The following is a 14,223-nucleotide window of genomic DNA, read 5'->3' as shown; positions in this document are numbered from 1 at the left end:
ACAGTTTATCTGATGATGTGAATGTTTTCTTATTGCAAAATATCATTTAAATACTTAAATGGACATGGCTCTTTGTATGAGACAGGATACAACAATGTAGTGCATATGTTTCTAAATAATATGGCATACTTTTTGCCATTATGACTGAGTAGGCTGTACTAATAATGCTATATTGAGAGGGATAACAACAACTGGCATATTGATTCTCATATTGATCGGTGCACTAGATCAATATGGAAGCTTAAATGTCAGTAAAGTTTTCACTTGCAGCATGAAAATCTTTAATTATCCCTCGTCTTTGTCTTAACTGCTTCGTTTGCGTCCAACTCATGCAGTCAAATGTATGACACTACTGAACTCTATATCGGTATTTATATGTAAAATAATATTTACTTATTAAATAATGTTTTTGATTGATCACATTAACAGTATAAAAGTAATGTTGTGCTCATTTTGACTATCAGTACTGAGGATCAGTGTGAAAGTCTTTATTCTAGTGCTCCATGTTTTCAGGATTTTCCTCAGCACATTTGAACTGCTGATTGTCACGTAATTAATAGAAATGGAGGTTAGGATGTATGCAAGTGCAGATAAGAGCTTTTATTAAAGAGAGGCAGGCAGACACATCCAAATCATGAGACAATAGCGTGGTCAAAGACAGGCAATGAGTCAGGCGATTGGCAAACAGGCACATACTAGGCAAAACAGAAATCGAGAACAAGGGCGAGAACAAGATCAAAACAATAACACATAAACCGAGAAACAAATGCTTGGGATACGGAATCTCACATAGTACTTTGCAAAGACTAGTGTTCAAAAGTCTCTTTTATGTGTGTTGTGATTGTGTGTGAGATTGGATGCAGGTGTGCGTGATTAGAATGAAAGTGAGTGTTCTGGGAATTGCGGTCCATGTTTGTAGGCCACAGTGCAGGATGGGAAATGTATTCACTGGTTTGCTGTGATATGACAGAACCCCTAGCCCCCGCCCTGGCTTCAGGCGTGAGCAGAACTTGGTTGGCCGTGACGTCAGCTTCAGGCGTGAGCAGAACTTGGTTGGCCGTGTCACCAGACTCAGGTGTACACAGAGCTGTACGCAGAGTCACCAGACTCAGGTGTACACAGAGCTGTACGCAGAGTCACCAGACTCAGGTGTACACAGAGCTGTACGCAGAGTCACCAGACTCAGGTGTACGTAGAGGTGTACGCATAGTTGGCCAGGTCAGCAGACTCGGGCGTGAGCAGAACTTGGTTGTCCGTGTCAGTGACCTTGAACTGGAACTTGGCATGGGAGATTGCCTCGTCGATCATGAACTGGAACTTGGCATAGGAGGTCGCCTTGTCAATCTCGGACTGGAACTTGGCGTGCGAGGCCGTCTCTTCAAGCTCGGACAGAACGTGTCTCGAGAAGCCATCTCTTCAAGCTCGGACAGGAACTTGGCTTGAGAGGTCGTCTCTTCCAGCTTGGACTGGAACTTGGCTTGAGAGGTTGTCTCTTCGAGCTCGGACAGGAGCGTGTCTCGAGAGGCTGTCTCTTCGAGCTCGGACAGAACGTGTCTCGAGAGGCCGCCTCTTCGAGCTCGGACAGGAACTTGGCTTCAGAGGTTGTCTCTTCGAGCTTGGACATGAACTTGGCTTGAGAGGCCGTCTCTTTGACTTCGGACAGGAACATGGCTTGAGAGGCCATCTCTTTGACCTCAGACAGGAACGTGGCTTGGGAGCTGCTAGGCTAGCAAAATAAAACTGGCAGTCCACAAGAAAACACTCAGGATATCCCAAAAATCCATCATAAGGATCTGGGAGTTGAATAGCAGTCCATTGAGGAAACTGGATCGAATTCAAGGCTGGCACAGTTTCTTTGGTTTCCCTGGCATGATGTCTCCTCCTTCTTCCTGCTGCATCTATGGTGAAGTGAAGTATTCTGTCACGTAGTTAAACGTAATGGAGGTTAGGACAGATGCAAGTGCACATAAGAGCTTTTATTAAAGAGAGGCAGGTAGTGAAATCCAAATCATGAGACAATAGCGTGGTCAGAAACAGGCAATGGGTCAGGTGATTGGGAAACAGGCACAAACAAGGCAAAACAGGAATCGAGAACGAGGGCAAGAACAAGATCAAAACAATAGCACATAAACCGAGAAAAAAACGCTTGGTATACGAAAACTCACATAATACTTTGCAAGGACTAGTGTTCAAAAGTCTCTTTTATGTGTGGTGTAATTGTGTGTGAGATTGGATGCACGTGTGCATAATTAGAATGAAAGTGAGTGTTCTGGGAATTGGTCCATGGCGGTCATGTTTGTAGGCCGCAGTGCAGGATCTGAAATGTATTCACTGGTTTGCTGTGATATGACAGTGATGATGACCATAAATTTTTATCAAGCATCCTTTTGATCTTGTTACCATCATAACCTAATGGTTTTATTTCTTTCAGACATCCTGAAAAGGATGGAATGGTGAATGTAATGCAAAGACATGCCAAAAAATTTTGTAAAATTATCCATGAAATTATCTGAAGGCCCATTAGATATACACCCTGCTCCCAACAGATATATTGTAATTATGTCATGTTCTCTCAAAATCAATTGCTTCACTGAATTTCTGAAAGTCTTCTCATCAACTTGCTCTCGCCTTTGCAGACTGATGGCTCTTTCAATCATTAATTCATTCATTCATCTTCAGTAACCACTTAATCCTGCTCTTAGTAACACTAGGCATGAGGCAGGAATACACCCTCATTGAGGTGCCATAGGGTTCTTGGAGCTTCAACACTATTTGCTCTGCCTGTGATTTTTATTTTTTTTATTACATTATATAAATAATAATTTACAGGTATTTATACAGTATATAAGGCTAGTTGAACATGCCATTTGTAAGCTGTTTATCTTCCTATTCTTGAGCACATGAAGGATCCTCAGTAATAAAAAAAGAGGCTTGTCCTAGCAGCGATCTAACATCATCAGGTACAATAATTCAAATAGTTATAAACTGATTATTGACTGTAAACTGTGAGTTGTAAAGTGATTATTGATGTCAGGATTTTGTAGCGAAGACAAGGCCAAAAAAGAAAGGGGGGGGAGCAAACTGTAAGCGAGACTGTGGCAAACACAACAACAGCAAACGCTTGACAATAAGACTCTGCAAATAAGAACTTATATAGTTGTGCTAATCAAGGTGAAATGAGACACAGGTGAGAGTGATTGAGACATTCGACATGCTGGAGCTGATGGGAAGTGTAGTTCAGCACCCCTTTGGCACTACCATGACAGTTGACTGCAAACTAAACTAAATAACCTGAAAGCCTAAAAGCATACGCTCACTAAAGTTACAAATTTAGTCATTACATTTCATTGTCTCTGTAAATGTACACAGCACAATGACAATAAAATTAAATCTCATCATCATCATCATCATCAAATTACTGCAGATTTATATTATTTAATCATTCCACCTGCCTCAGTTTTAAATGTAGCTGGAAGTTAGATTCAGCAGCAAAGCTCATGCTATCTTTATATGTTATGCTTGATAGTTATTGTAATTGTAATTATTATAAAATTGTAAATAGGACTAATTCATAAATTAATTAGTGTCATTGATTATAATTATTGTGGTGTATCTAGTGCACTGATGCAATTCTCATTTAAGAAAAACCTCGTCTCTTTGGGCACTTTTTTTAAACAAAGTTTTATATAAAAACCAAGAGTGGTCAAAGAGTGGTTCTGTTAAGATGTGTCATCTCATGTAGTATAGAACCATATTACAATATACAGTATACAAATATCAGTGTGATAGATTGCAAACCTATGTTAACAATTATTACTTCTTTCAGAGTATCGAGGACACTAATCAAAGGAAGGATAACCATCACGAACCAGCCCCTTGCCTTTTAACTCAAGCATCATGACTAACAATATTACTGTGCTGACCAAAGAGGCCACAGACTGCCATGAGGTTCAGATTCCCATTGAGATCTTCCTCATCATTGGTGTTGTGAGCCTGAGTGAAAATCTTCTGGTTGTGATTGCAGTGATTCGCAATAAAAACCTGCACTCTCCCATGTACTGTTTCATCTGCAGCCTGGCAGCTTTTAACACCATCTCCAGCCTCTCCAAAACATGGGAGAACATCATGCTGGTTTTTAAAGACACTGGCCATCTGAACTCTCAGGGAACATCTGAGCTCAGGATAGACCGTGTGATGGACACTCTGCTCTGCATGTCATTCCAAGGCTCCATCTTTAGTTTCCTTGCGATTGCTGTGGATCGCTACATTACCATATTCCACGCCTTACGTTACCACACACTCATGACTATGCGGCGCACGGCATCCATCCTGATCACGATCTGGGCCCTGTGCGGCTTCAGCAGTGCTCTCATGATCGCATTCTTTGAGGCCGCAGTGGTGAAGATCTTCTTCATTGTGCTCTTCTTCACAGCCTTGTTCCTCACCCTTCTGCTCTATGTACATATGTTTTTGCTGGCACAGTATCATGCCAGCAGGATCGCATCCATGCCAGGAACCTCTGGGCACCACAGAAAGAGTGGTCTGAGGGGGGCACTCACAGTTACTATCCTCTTTGGCGTGTTAGTGGTCTGCTGGGCTCCCTTCTTCCTCCACCTCCTGATTATTATGATATGTCCCAAAAACCCATACTGTGAGTGTTATCGGTCGCTCTTCCAGCTGCATGTGGTGCTGCTGATGAGTCATGCAGTTATCGATCCAGCTATTTATGCCTTCCGGAGTGCTGAGCTACGAAACACCTTCTGGAAAATGTTCTTCTGCTTAACGGAAGCTCAAAATTATGTCCACGGCACATGTGCATTTGGAATATCATTTGCATGACAAAGAGCAGAAGTATCCCTTAGGAATCCATAATAAATTATTAACTCAGGCAATCACTTCATAGAACCCTGGTTAAAACATTTATTCAAATTCTCATGGTCACTTATTCACTTTTACCAACAGGAAATAGTCAACATTTTCATAAGTGAGAAACTTTAAAATATAAGCCCAAAACATTAATAGTGCTGAACTGTATCATTACACAGTCTTGTTTGTATAGCACAGTGATAATATCTATTGGACCAGTTACATATATAAAAAAGACATGTACTTTACATAGCTAAACATGAGAATGAAAAATAATTACCCATAAAGATGAAAATAAATGCAAATATTTTAGAACTAAATCAAGTACAATCCTTGTAACTGAATAACCTTTCTTTACATATACAGCTGAAAAACATGAAATGTCTTCCTAATCTCATTTGGGATCTCTCTCTCTCTCTCTCTCTCTCTCTCTCTCTCTCTCTCAATCTCTCTCTGTCTCCCTCTCTCTCATAAGGAATATTCATATGTTTACTTTTTACTGAATTTTCAGATCTGTAGAATTTAACACTATATTTTCTCATGAATGTAATACGCCAGAAAGTTTCAATACAACATCTAACATATACAGTACACTATCTAACATATACAGTATTATCATAATAAACAGATATTATCAAAATAACCTTTCATGCCTATTTCATTAATTACATTAAATTCTGTGTGGCCCTGTCCTTAATCCAGAACTGACAGATACATCACATTTGTAACATTTTTTGTCCATAATTATACATCAGCACCATGTACTGTACACACACCATACACCACATTATACAGTAACACTCACACAATATCACTACATATACATCACATGTCTAGAACATTTCATTTAAGACAGTATTAGACTAACCCAACACTGCTGGTAAAAATGACTCAAGCAGATGAAAATGAAATACTTTTCAGGAAATAATGAAATACATTTAGCTATGTACTTTACAAAGGCCACTGCAAAATAAATAAATTTTATATAAATATAAATATAAATATATATATATATATATATATATATATATATATATATATATATATATATATATGTGTGTGTGTGTGTGTGTGTGTGTGTGTGTGTGTGTATGTATATGTGTGTGTGTGTACACATATACATACACACACACACACACACACACACACACACACACACACACATATATATATATATATATATATATATATATATATATATATATATATATATATATATATATATCACAAGGAAAGCAAAAGGAAGTGACTTTGAAAAAATAAATAAATGTAATGCACACAGTTTTGTTGTAGTCCTGTCCAGTGGTGGCAAAAGTAGCCATATCCTTTACTCAAGTAAATGTACAATTATTCAATTACTATTTCACGCTCGTAAAAGTTGAAGTATGGCTTCAAATTCTTCACTCAAGTTAAAGTAGGAAAACATAAACTCCTAAATCTCCTAAAAGTATGAAAATAAATAAACAAGAAAGAGTCTATAAGAATAAAAGACAAACTTCATCTGCCTAAAATAACATACTGGTAAAATTGTTCATTCGCCAACAGTAATTAACAACATCTAAATAACTAACATCTCCCAAATGTTATCTAACTCAGACTTAATAAAAAAAAATAGTTGAACTAAAAAAAAAAAAATAGTTGAGTTAATAATTAGCAGTCATAACACAAACTGTTTGGATAAACATGAAGTATACGTAACAACAGATAGATTACAGTAATGTGTATTAAGAACTATTCTTGCTGTCATGTGATGTAAAATTTAGACTTGTTAGTAATTTAGATGAACTCCTTGAAACTCTTTGATACTAAAAAGTCACCTTATAACTTTATAAATAAATGATTACAGAGTAGTGTTTGATAATATAATGAGTAGAAAGTAGAGCTCTTTGGAAATGTACTAAGCAAAAGTCAAAGATATTAGATGAAAGAAAACTTACAAAATAACACACAGATACTTAAAAAACAGACTTAATAAAGTAAATAAAAAATAAAGGGCGCACGGTGGCTTATTGGTTAGCACGTTCACCTCACACCACCAGGGTTGGGGGTTCGATTCCTGCCGCTACCCTGTGTGTGTGGAGGTTTCATGTTCTCCCTGTGCTGCGGGGAGGTTCTTCTCCAGGTATGCTGGTTTCCTCCCTGTCCAAAGACATGCATGGTAGCCTGATTGGCATGTCCAAACTGTCCGTAGTGTATGAATGGGTGTGTGAATGTGTATGTGATTGTGCACCCCATCCAGGGTGTACCCCGCCTTGTGCCAGATGCTCCCTGGGATAGGCTTCCCCACGACCCTGAAGGATAAGCGGTATAGAAGATGGATGGATGGATGGATAGATAAAAAATAAAAATAAAAAGTAATTGTACAAAGTAATGCTATAATGGCAGAACATCTCTGTACATGTGTCTTTGTCATGTGGTATTTACACAGCAGGTTACAAACAAGGGATTTTTTTTTTGTACAAACAGCCACTTTGTGCACTGCAAACTCATTTAACTCCGTGGGGGACATAATACTGTAAATGTTAACATTAAAAATGTCACTGCATATAGGAGATGTTCAGAAGAAAGCCTACCTAAAACGAAACAGCAAAACAATTAAGGAGTTAAGTGTTTCATGCTTATACACTCAGCAATAATTCATGTTGTTTAATTGCTTTTACTTTACACTTTTACTTTTTTGTGGTATGACAAATGTGGAACTATTATTTTTATCTATTCTATTTCATTATTTTTCACAATCAGTGCAAGGTGCTGATCTTTGGTCCTGTGGTCTCAATACAAAATAAGTCACATGAGCATACTAGGATGTAGAAGACAGTATAGCCTACCTACTCACAATATTTTTCTCATTATCAGCTATAGAGTTAACCTCCAGCTAGCTTTCTATAGCTCACTCACTCACATGGGTCTGGGAATATGTGATCATTTAGTTACTTTGGTTACTAGTACTAATTTAGTTACTAATACTGAATTAAAGGAAGCTGTCTTTGGACTGCCTTTGCTACACCAAGTCAACATTAAAGCTAACTAGCTGAATATGATCTAATATGTAGTGTAGCTTAGTCAATTAGAAATAAGGGCAAAGGATATATTTAAATGAGATGTATATCTTGTATGACTGATTGTCTTACATTTTACATTACTTATTTAGCAGATTCTCTTATCAAGAGACAAAAACTCTTAAAGGTCCAGCAGTACAGAGCACCTAGCAAATCTGCAAAGATTCATAATATGAAAGACAAGATATTAGCCAGGCTAAAGTGGTCTAGGTGCTAATTAAAAAGACTAATTTAAAGTGCATAATCAATACAAATGTCAAACAGTAACAAAAAAAAGCCATTTCAAACCTAACTACATAAATACAATACAAATAAAAATTAGAATAAAAGAATGAATACGAGCAATTAAGAATCCAATACAAGTGAATAATGAGGTGTTGGCCTAGATCTAGTTCACAAAGAACAAAGTGGACATAACGCTGAACACACATAGGCAGATCAATAGTGAAGTATTCATACTGGTATTGGGATACTAATCTTGAATAGAAAAGAAAATCAGTGGTATTGCCTAGTCCTAGCTGACAGGCCTCTGAGTTCTGAGGCATTTTTCTTAGCAGTAAGATACAGAAGACCCAATCCAGTTCTAAAATGCTGTCAAAGATTCTGTACCATTAACAATTTAGTGCTAAATGCTGTGCATTTTGATTAAACTTATTGAGTGATGAAGTAATCCAATGGGTTCTATTCAGTATTTACTGGAGAAGCTACAGACACTGCGCAGGTTGTACCAGCAGATGATCTCCTTGAAGGTCTTCCTCATCTCCTGGCTTCTCAGTGCGTAGATCAGCGGATCGATCACAGAGTTGCACATGATGAGAATCAGGTACATGTTGAAATGGGACATGAAGCAGATGCAGTACAGATTCTTTGGACAGGAGATCATAAGGATGAGGTGGAGAAAGAACGGCACCCAACACACGATGAAGATACCCAGAAGGATGGTAAGAGTGAGGGCTCCTTTCAAGCTGGCCCGCTGCTGGGTAGAGGCATTGGAACCGGGCAGCGTTGCCATGCGCCTCACGTGGGATCGAGCCAGCAGGAACATGTGGCTATAGAGAGATGCCATTAAGAGCAACATGGCCAAGAACATAGCCACCAGACAGACCACCACTGGTGTTGTGTCTGAGTAAATAATGAAGACAATCCCACAGCCAGTGCAGAAGCTCCAGATGCTACCAATGATTGCGCACGCTCGCTTCACAGTCATGATGCTGTGGTAGCGGAGTGCGTAAAAAATGGAGATGTAACGGTCCACGGCAATGGCTAACAGACTGCACATGGAGGCAACCACAGAAATGCAGATGAGAGAGTCGAACACGTTATCAATCTGACGGATTAAATGATCTTTTACAATTAACCTCTTGTTAGCCAGAAGATGGATCACTATAGTCTCCCATGCATTGGAAACACTTACTAACATATCTGCCAGAGCCAGACTGCAGATGAACATGTACATGGGAGAGTGAAGGTTCTTGTTTTTGATGATGGCAAGAATAACAAGGATGTTTTCAAACAGACTTAACAAGCCCAGTGTGAGGAAAAACTCCGGGGCGATGTGGACCTGCTCGCAATTTCCTGACACTCCTAATTCTGACTTGTTGGACTCCTCACTGTGGTTGATGGCTGTGAGGGAGGAGTTTGGAACAAGTGGTGATCTGTTCATTTTGTGGCTGAGGGTCTTTCACAGCTTAAAAATCAAAACAAAATAAAAAGAGCTTTAAACTGAGTGGCTGTCAGTGAATGGACTCATCATGCAAGATTCTTGCACACCTGTATTAAAAAAAGGGGGGGGGGGGGAACATTATCAAAAAAAGAAAACGAGGAATTGTTGCTAACATCTGCAGTACTGATGGTGTAATAAAAGAAAATTACGCTGGCGCCATTGGACTTTTTTTTTATTGGTAGAAATTATTTTAGGATGGCACAGCTGTTGCATTGCTACCTCACAGCTACAGGGTCCCTGTGCTTGGATTACTCTGTACAGTGTTTCTGTGCATGTCATCTTTGTGTCTACATGGTTTTCCTCTGAGTTCTCTGATCTTCTCCCACCTCCCAAGATTATGCTAATAGATTGAGTGGCTAAGATAAATTGCCCCTAGACATGAATGAGTGTGAATGTATGAGTGTATAGTGCTCTGTAATAGACTTGCCTGCCATCCAGGGTGGATTTGCACCTCACATCCAGATCCACTTCGACCCTGGCCAGGATAAAGCAGTTATGGAAAGTGAGTGAATAAGTGAGAAATAATTTTATATGAATTAATTATATACTCACTATTCACTTTATTAGGCCTGTATTGTAACACTTGTACACCTGCACATTCATGCAATTATCTAATCAGCCAATCATGTGGCAGCAGCACAATGCATAAAATCATACAGATTCAGGTCAAGAGCTTCAGTTAATGTTCACATCAAACATTAGAATGAAGGAAAAGTATGATCTCTGTGACTTTGATCATGGCATAGATATTGATACCAGATTGGTTGGTTTGAGTATTTCATAAACTGATGATCTCCTGGGAATTTCACACACAGCAGTCTCTAGAGTTTACACAGAATGGTGCGAAAAACAAAAAACATTGAGTGAGCAACAGCTCTGTGGGTGGAAACACCTTGTTGATAAGAGGAAAATGGTTCAAGTTTGCAGGAAGGATATAGTAACTCAAATAATCACTCTACAACAATGGCGAGTGACCTTTACAACAGTTGAAGACTACGGGAAAAAAATGAGACCCTCCATACGTAGGATGTTCTTTGGGTTTTTTTTGCACCTCTCTGTGTACCTCTAGAGACTGTTGTCTGTGAAAATCTCAGGAGATCATCAGGAAAATCATCTAGTCTCAGGACTAGATGATTTTGAAGTTGACACACAAACGTGAAAAGGAAAAAGCTGTTATATCCCACATTGCAGCACAAACATGTAGAGTGCACACAGACATAGAGACATTGTTTCATACGTGTTGATATAAATCATTCATACACTTCTTGAAACAAATTTGGTGTGTTCCTTGTTATTTAGTAGGTTTTGTTTGTTATATGCTCTCCTCAGAAGTTAAGCACACAATCCAAGAAAAGCATCAAGAACTAGAAGCCTACTTCTTCCTGAACTCACAGTAGGCACATTGTGACAGACAAACCAAGGCTAAATCAGATTGTCAGGCTGCCAACTGTGTCAGGCTACCAGTGACTTTCAGTATGGTATTCGATATAATGTAATAAAGATCACTGTTTATTATCATCAAACAATAAAAAAAAAACCCATAATCACAATCCCTGTATTACACAGGCTGGAGTACTTGTGAATGCACATATTGTGTAATGGCAATGTGCGACAGCTTCCTGCTTTCTGCTTCCTTTATAATTTCCTTTATGATTGAGAACACATTCATCAATTAGAAGAGTGTGAAAATAAGAATCATAAAATCTTAGGATTACGCCATGTTATCATTTGTCATTTTTGACGTCGGTGACTGGGAATACAGCATGTGGAGTGAAGCAATGTAACTTGCCAATCATACAAAAGGTCACTTTTACATAATGAAGTCCAAGTTAAGCAATAAACTTAGGTCACTGCAAGGAAACATCCCATCCTAAGTTAGTCCATTATGTTTCAGCTCTTCATCTTTTCAACACATTGTATACCTGTGAGTCATCCTGGATCCCAATAACAAGACTTACTCATTCTCTTCCAGCTGATTGCAGCTTAATGCCTACTTCATTTTGAATTACAAACAAACATCACCGAAATGAGCTTTTCTTCTCCTGTAAATAACGTGGCAATTACTGTTTCACAAAAGGAGATCTATTGATTATTGCACTGCGTATCACCACATCTTTCAACCTCATGCTATAAATGCAGCTGTTACACCAATGTACACAAACGAAAATGTAGAAGCTACACTTTTATCTCACCAATATAGTTTAAAGCTATAGGAACACTGTAGCTTTCATTTTAAACAGGAAAAAAAAAAAAAAAACAGACGAAGAACATGAAGTCCCACCTTGCAGTCATTAGCCATAAGCTCGCCACAAATTATACACGTAGCATCTTCAGCAGTCTGTGTGGCATCAGGAAAAGAAGTGAAGGAGTGTTGAGTCCAACATGTGTACTGTCTCTCTCTCTCTCTCTCTCTCTCTCTCTCTCTCTCTCTCTCGCTACAAGACACTGCTCCTCCTCCTCACATAGCACACTGAGCTTTGGTCATACATTCCTAAACATAACTAAATATTACTCAGTTGACATGTAAGACAATAAGATAATAAGCAATGGAAGTTGCCACACACTGTATTACTGATAGCATCTATATGTGTTCCATGGTACATCTAATGATTTGGAAATTCTTTTATACACCTCTCCTGTTCAGTACCTTTCAACAAGTGAGACCCTGTACATGCTTCGTAAGCTCTTTGCAGACCATGGCTTCAGCAGTCAGATGAAACCAAGGAGATGTGAGAAAATGCTACAGAAACAGCTGGTCTTTATTTGGGGTTAATCAGAATAATTTCATTGATAACAGATGTATGATAACTACTTTTGAGTATGAGACTGAATGTGATTGGTTTTACCTTGGTTTAAAAAATTTTTTACATCACAAAAACCTGCAATTTTAACAGTAGTGTGTAGACTTTTTATATCCATTGTACAAATTCCTGGCAACTTGAACCAGTTTGGCCATTTTCCTCTGACCTCTCTCATCCACAAGGTGTTCCCACCCACAGAACTGTCCCTCACCCAGTGTTTCTTTTTTTTTCTCACCATTCTGTGTAAACTCAAGAGACTGTTGTGTGTGAAAGTCCCAGGACATTAGTGGTTTATGAATTACTTAAATCAGCCCATCTGGTACTAACAGCCATGCCACAGTTAAAGTCATATAGATCATACTTTTTCTGCATTCTGGTGTTTGATGTGAACATTAACTGAAGCTCTTGACCTGTATCTGCATGACTGGCTGATTAGATAACTGCATAAACAAGCAGGTGCACAGGCGTTCCAATTAAATGACCGGTAAGTACAAGTGTGTCCACTAAAGCAACATGTGGCTTACAGCCTGTTCATACAGGAGATGCATTATAAGCTAATATTCCATAAATGATTCCTATTGATAGATTGTGTGGTGTTAAATATTAAAATCTGTCAACTAATAAAATATGTCAAAATTACAAAATATGTTGAAATTAGGAGTTGAAATAATTGGAATTTAAATAATGAGATATTAAGCCAAAATAATTACTGAAAACGTCAACACTGTTTGCATTGCAGGGCTTCTGTAAAGAAGAAATAACAAATGTGCTAGCCTACTAACATAAGTGTTTGAAAAATACGTGTTAAGTAAGGGTGGGTGGATCGATCCTGAAGTATCAATACTTGCTATACCGATGTTGTATCGAAAGGATCGATCCTCAAATAAAAATATCGATACTAATGTGTTTTCTTTTCCAGTGACTTTATTTATTTAGATAAAAATATTTCATATTAATATTTTCTTATTTAATAAATTATTATAATTTTTTTGCTTAAAAGTGCTTAAAATCTTTTCTGGGTTCTAATATACACTTGACTAATTACAGCTACATCGAGAGCACAAATCACAAAATCGTTTAGTGGTCATGAAATGTATTCAGATTTAGCATATTAATTAGGACTGGGTATTGCAACCAATTTGGTGATTCGATTCTTATTTATATGGTTTCGATTTGATTCAATTCAATATCGATTAGTTATCAATATTTCATTTAGAATCTTAGTTTTGCACACATGGAATCCATATTTTAATATAAATGCTGGTAACTGAAACCCTTTACTTAGCTAGATTACTGAAATACACATTTACAGTAACAATAGGGCCCACACAATTATGATTAATTACTTTTTAATTTTACTTTGAGTAACAAACATTGTAACAAGAAACCTTAAATATGTGCATACAATGCACACAAGGTAAACACAAACTGCACATTACTGTAACAAAATAATAAAAACACTGTAAATGTTCATCCATCCATCTTCTATACTGCTTATCCTCTTCAGGGTCACGGGGAAACCTGGAGCCTATCCCAGGGAGCATGGGGCACAAGGCGGGGTACACCCTGGACAGGGTGCCAATCCATCGCAGGGCACAGTCACATACACATTCACACATCCATTCATACACTACGGACACTTTGGATATGCCAATCAGCCTACCATGCATGTCTTTGGACTGGGGAGGAAACCCCCGCAGCACGGGGAGAACATGCAAAATGTGCAACAGTGAAATTCATTAACAGCTTAAAATATGTTGAAGTAATAAAACCG

General features: G+C 38.2%; 2 protein-coding genes across 2 annotated transcripts; one reads left to right on the top strand and one right to left on the bottom strand.

The window, feature by feature from the left end:
• Nucleotides 1-3,744: 3,744 nt before the first annotated feature.
• mc2r (melanocortin 2 receptor) lies at nucleotides 3,745-5,048 on the top strand. Its single transcript, XM_017472551.3, has one exon. The coding sequence runs from the start codon at nucleotides 3,898-3,900 to the stop codon at nucleotides 4,837-4,839; it is 942 nt and encodes a 313-aa protein (XP_017328040.1). The 5' UTR covers nucleotides 3,745-3,897; the 3' UTR covers nucleotides 4,840-5,048.
• Nucleotides 5,049-6,109: 1,061 nt separating this feature from the next.
• On the bottom strand, nucleotides 6,110-9,684 carry mc5rb (melanocortin 5b receptor). Its single transcript, XM_017472542.3, has one exon. The coding sequence runs from the start codon at nucleotides 9,586-9,588 to the stop codon at nucleotides 8,611-8,613; it is 978 nt and encodes a 325-aa protein (XP_017328031.1). The 5' UTR covers nucleotides 9,589-9,684; the 3' UTR covers nucleotides 6,110-8,610.
• Between the last annotated feature and the right edge of the window lie 4,539 nt (nucleotides 9,685-14,223).

Source organism: Ictalurus punctatus, chromosome 1 (genome assembly GCF_001660625.3).
Source record: "Ictalurus punctatus breed USDA103 chromosome 1, Coco_2.0, whole genome shotgun sequence".
Lineage (NCBI taxonomy): Eukaryota > Metazoa > Chordata > Actinopteri > Siluriformes > Ictaluridae > Ictalurus > Ictalurus punctatus.
This window is presented reverse-complemented; position numbering and strand designations above follow the sequence as displayed.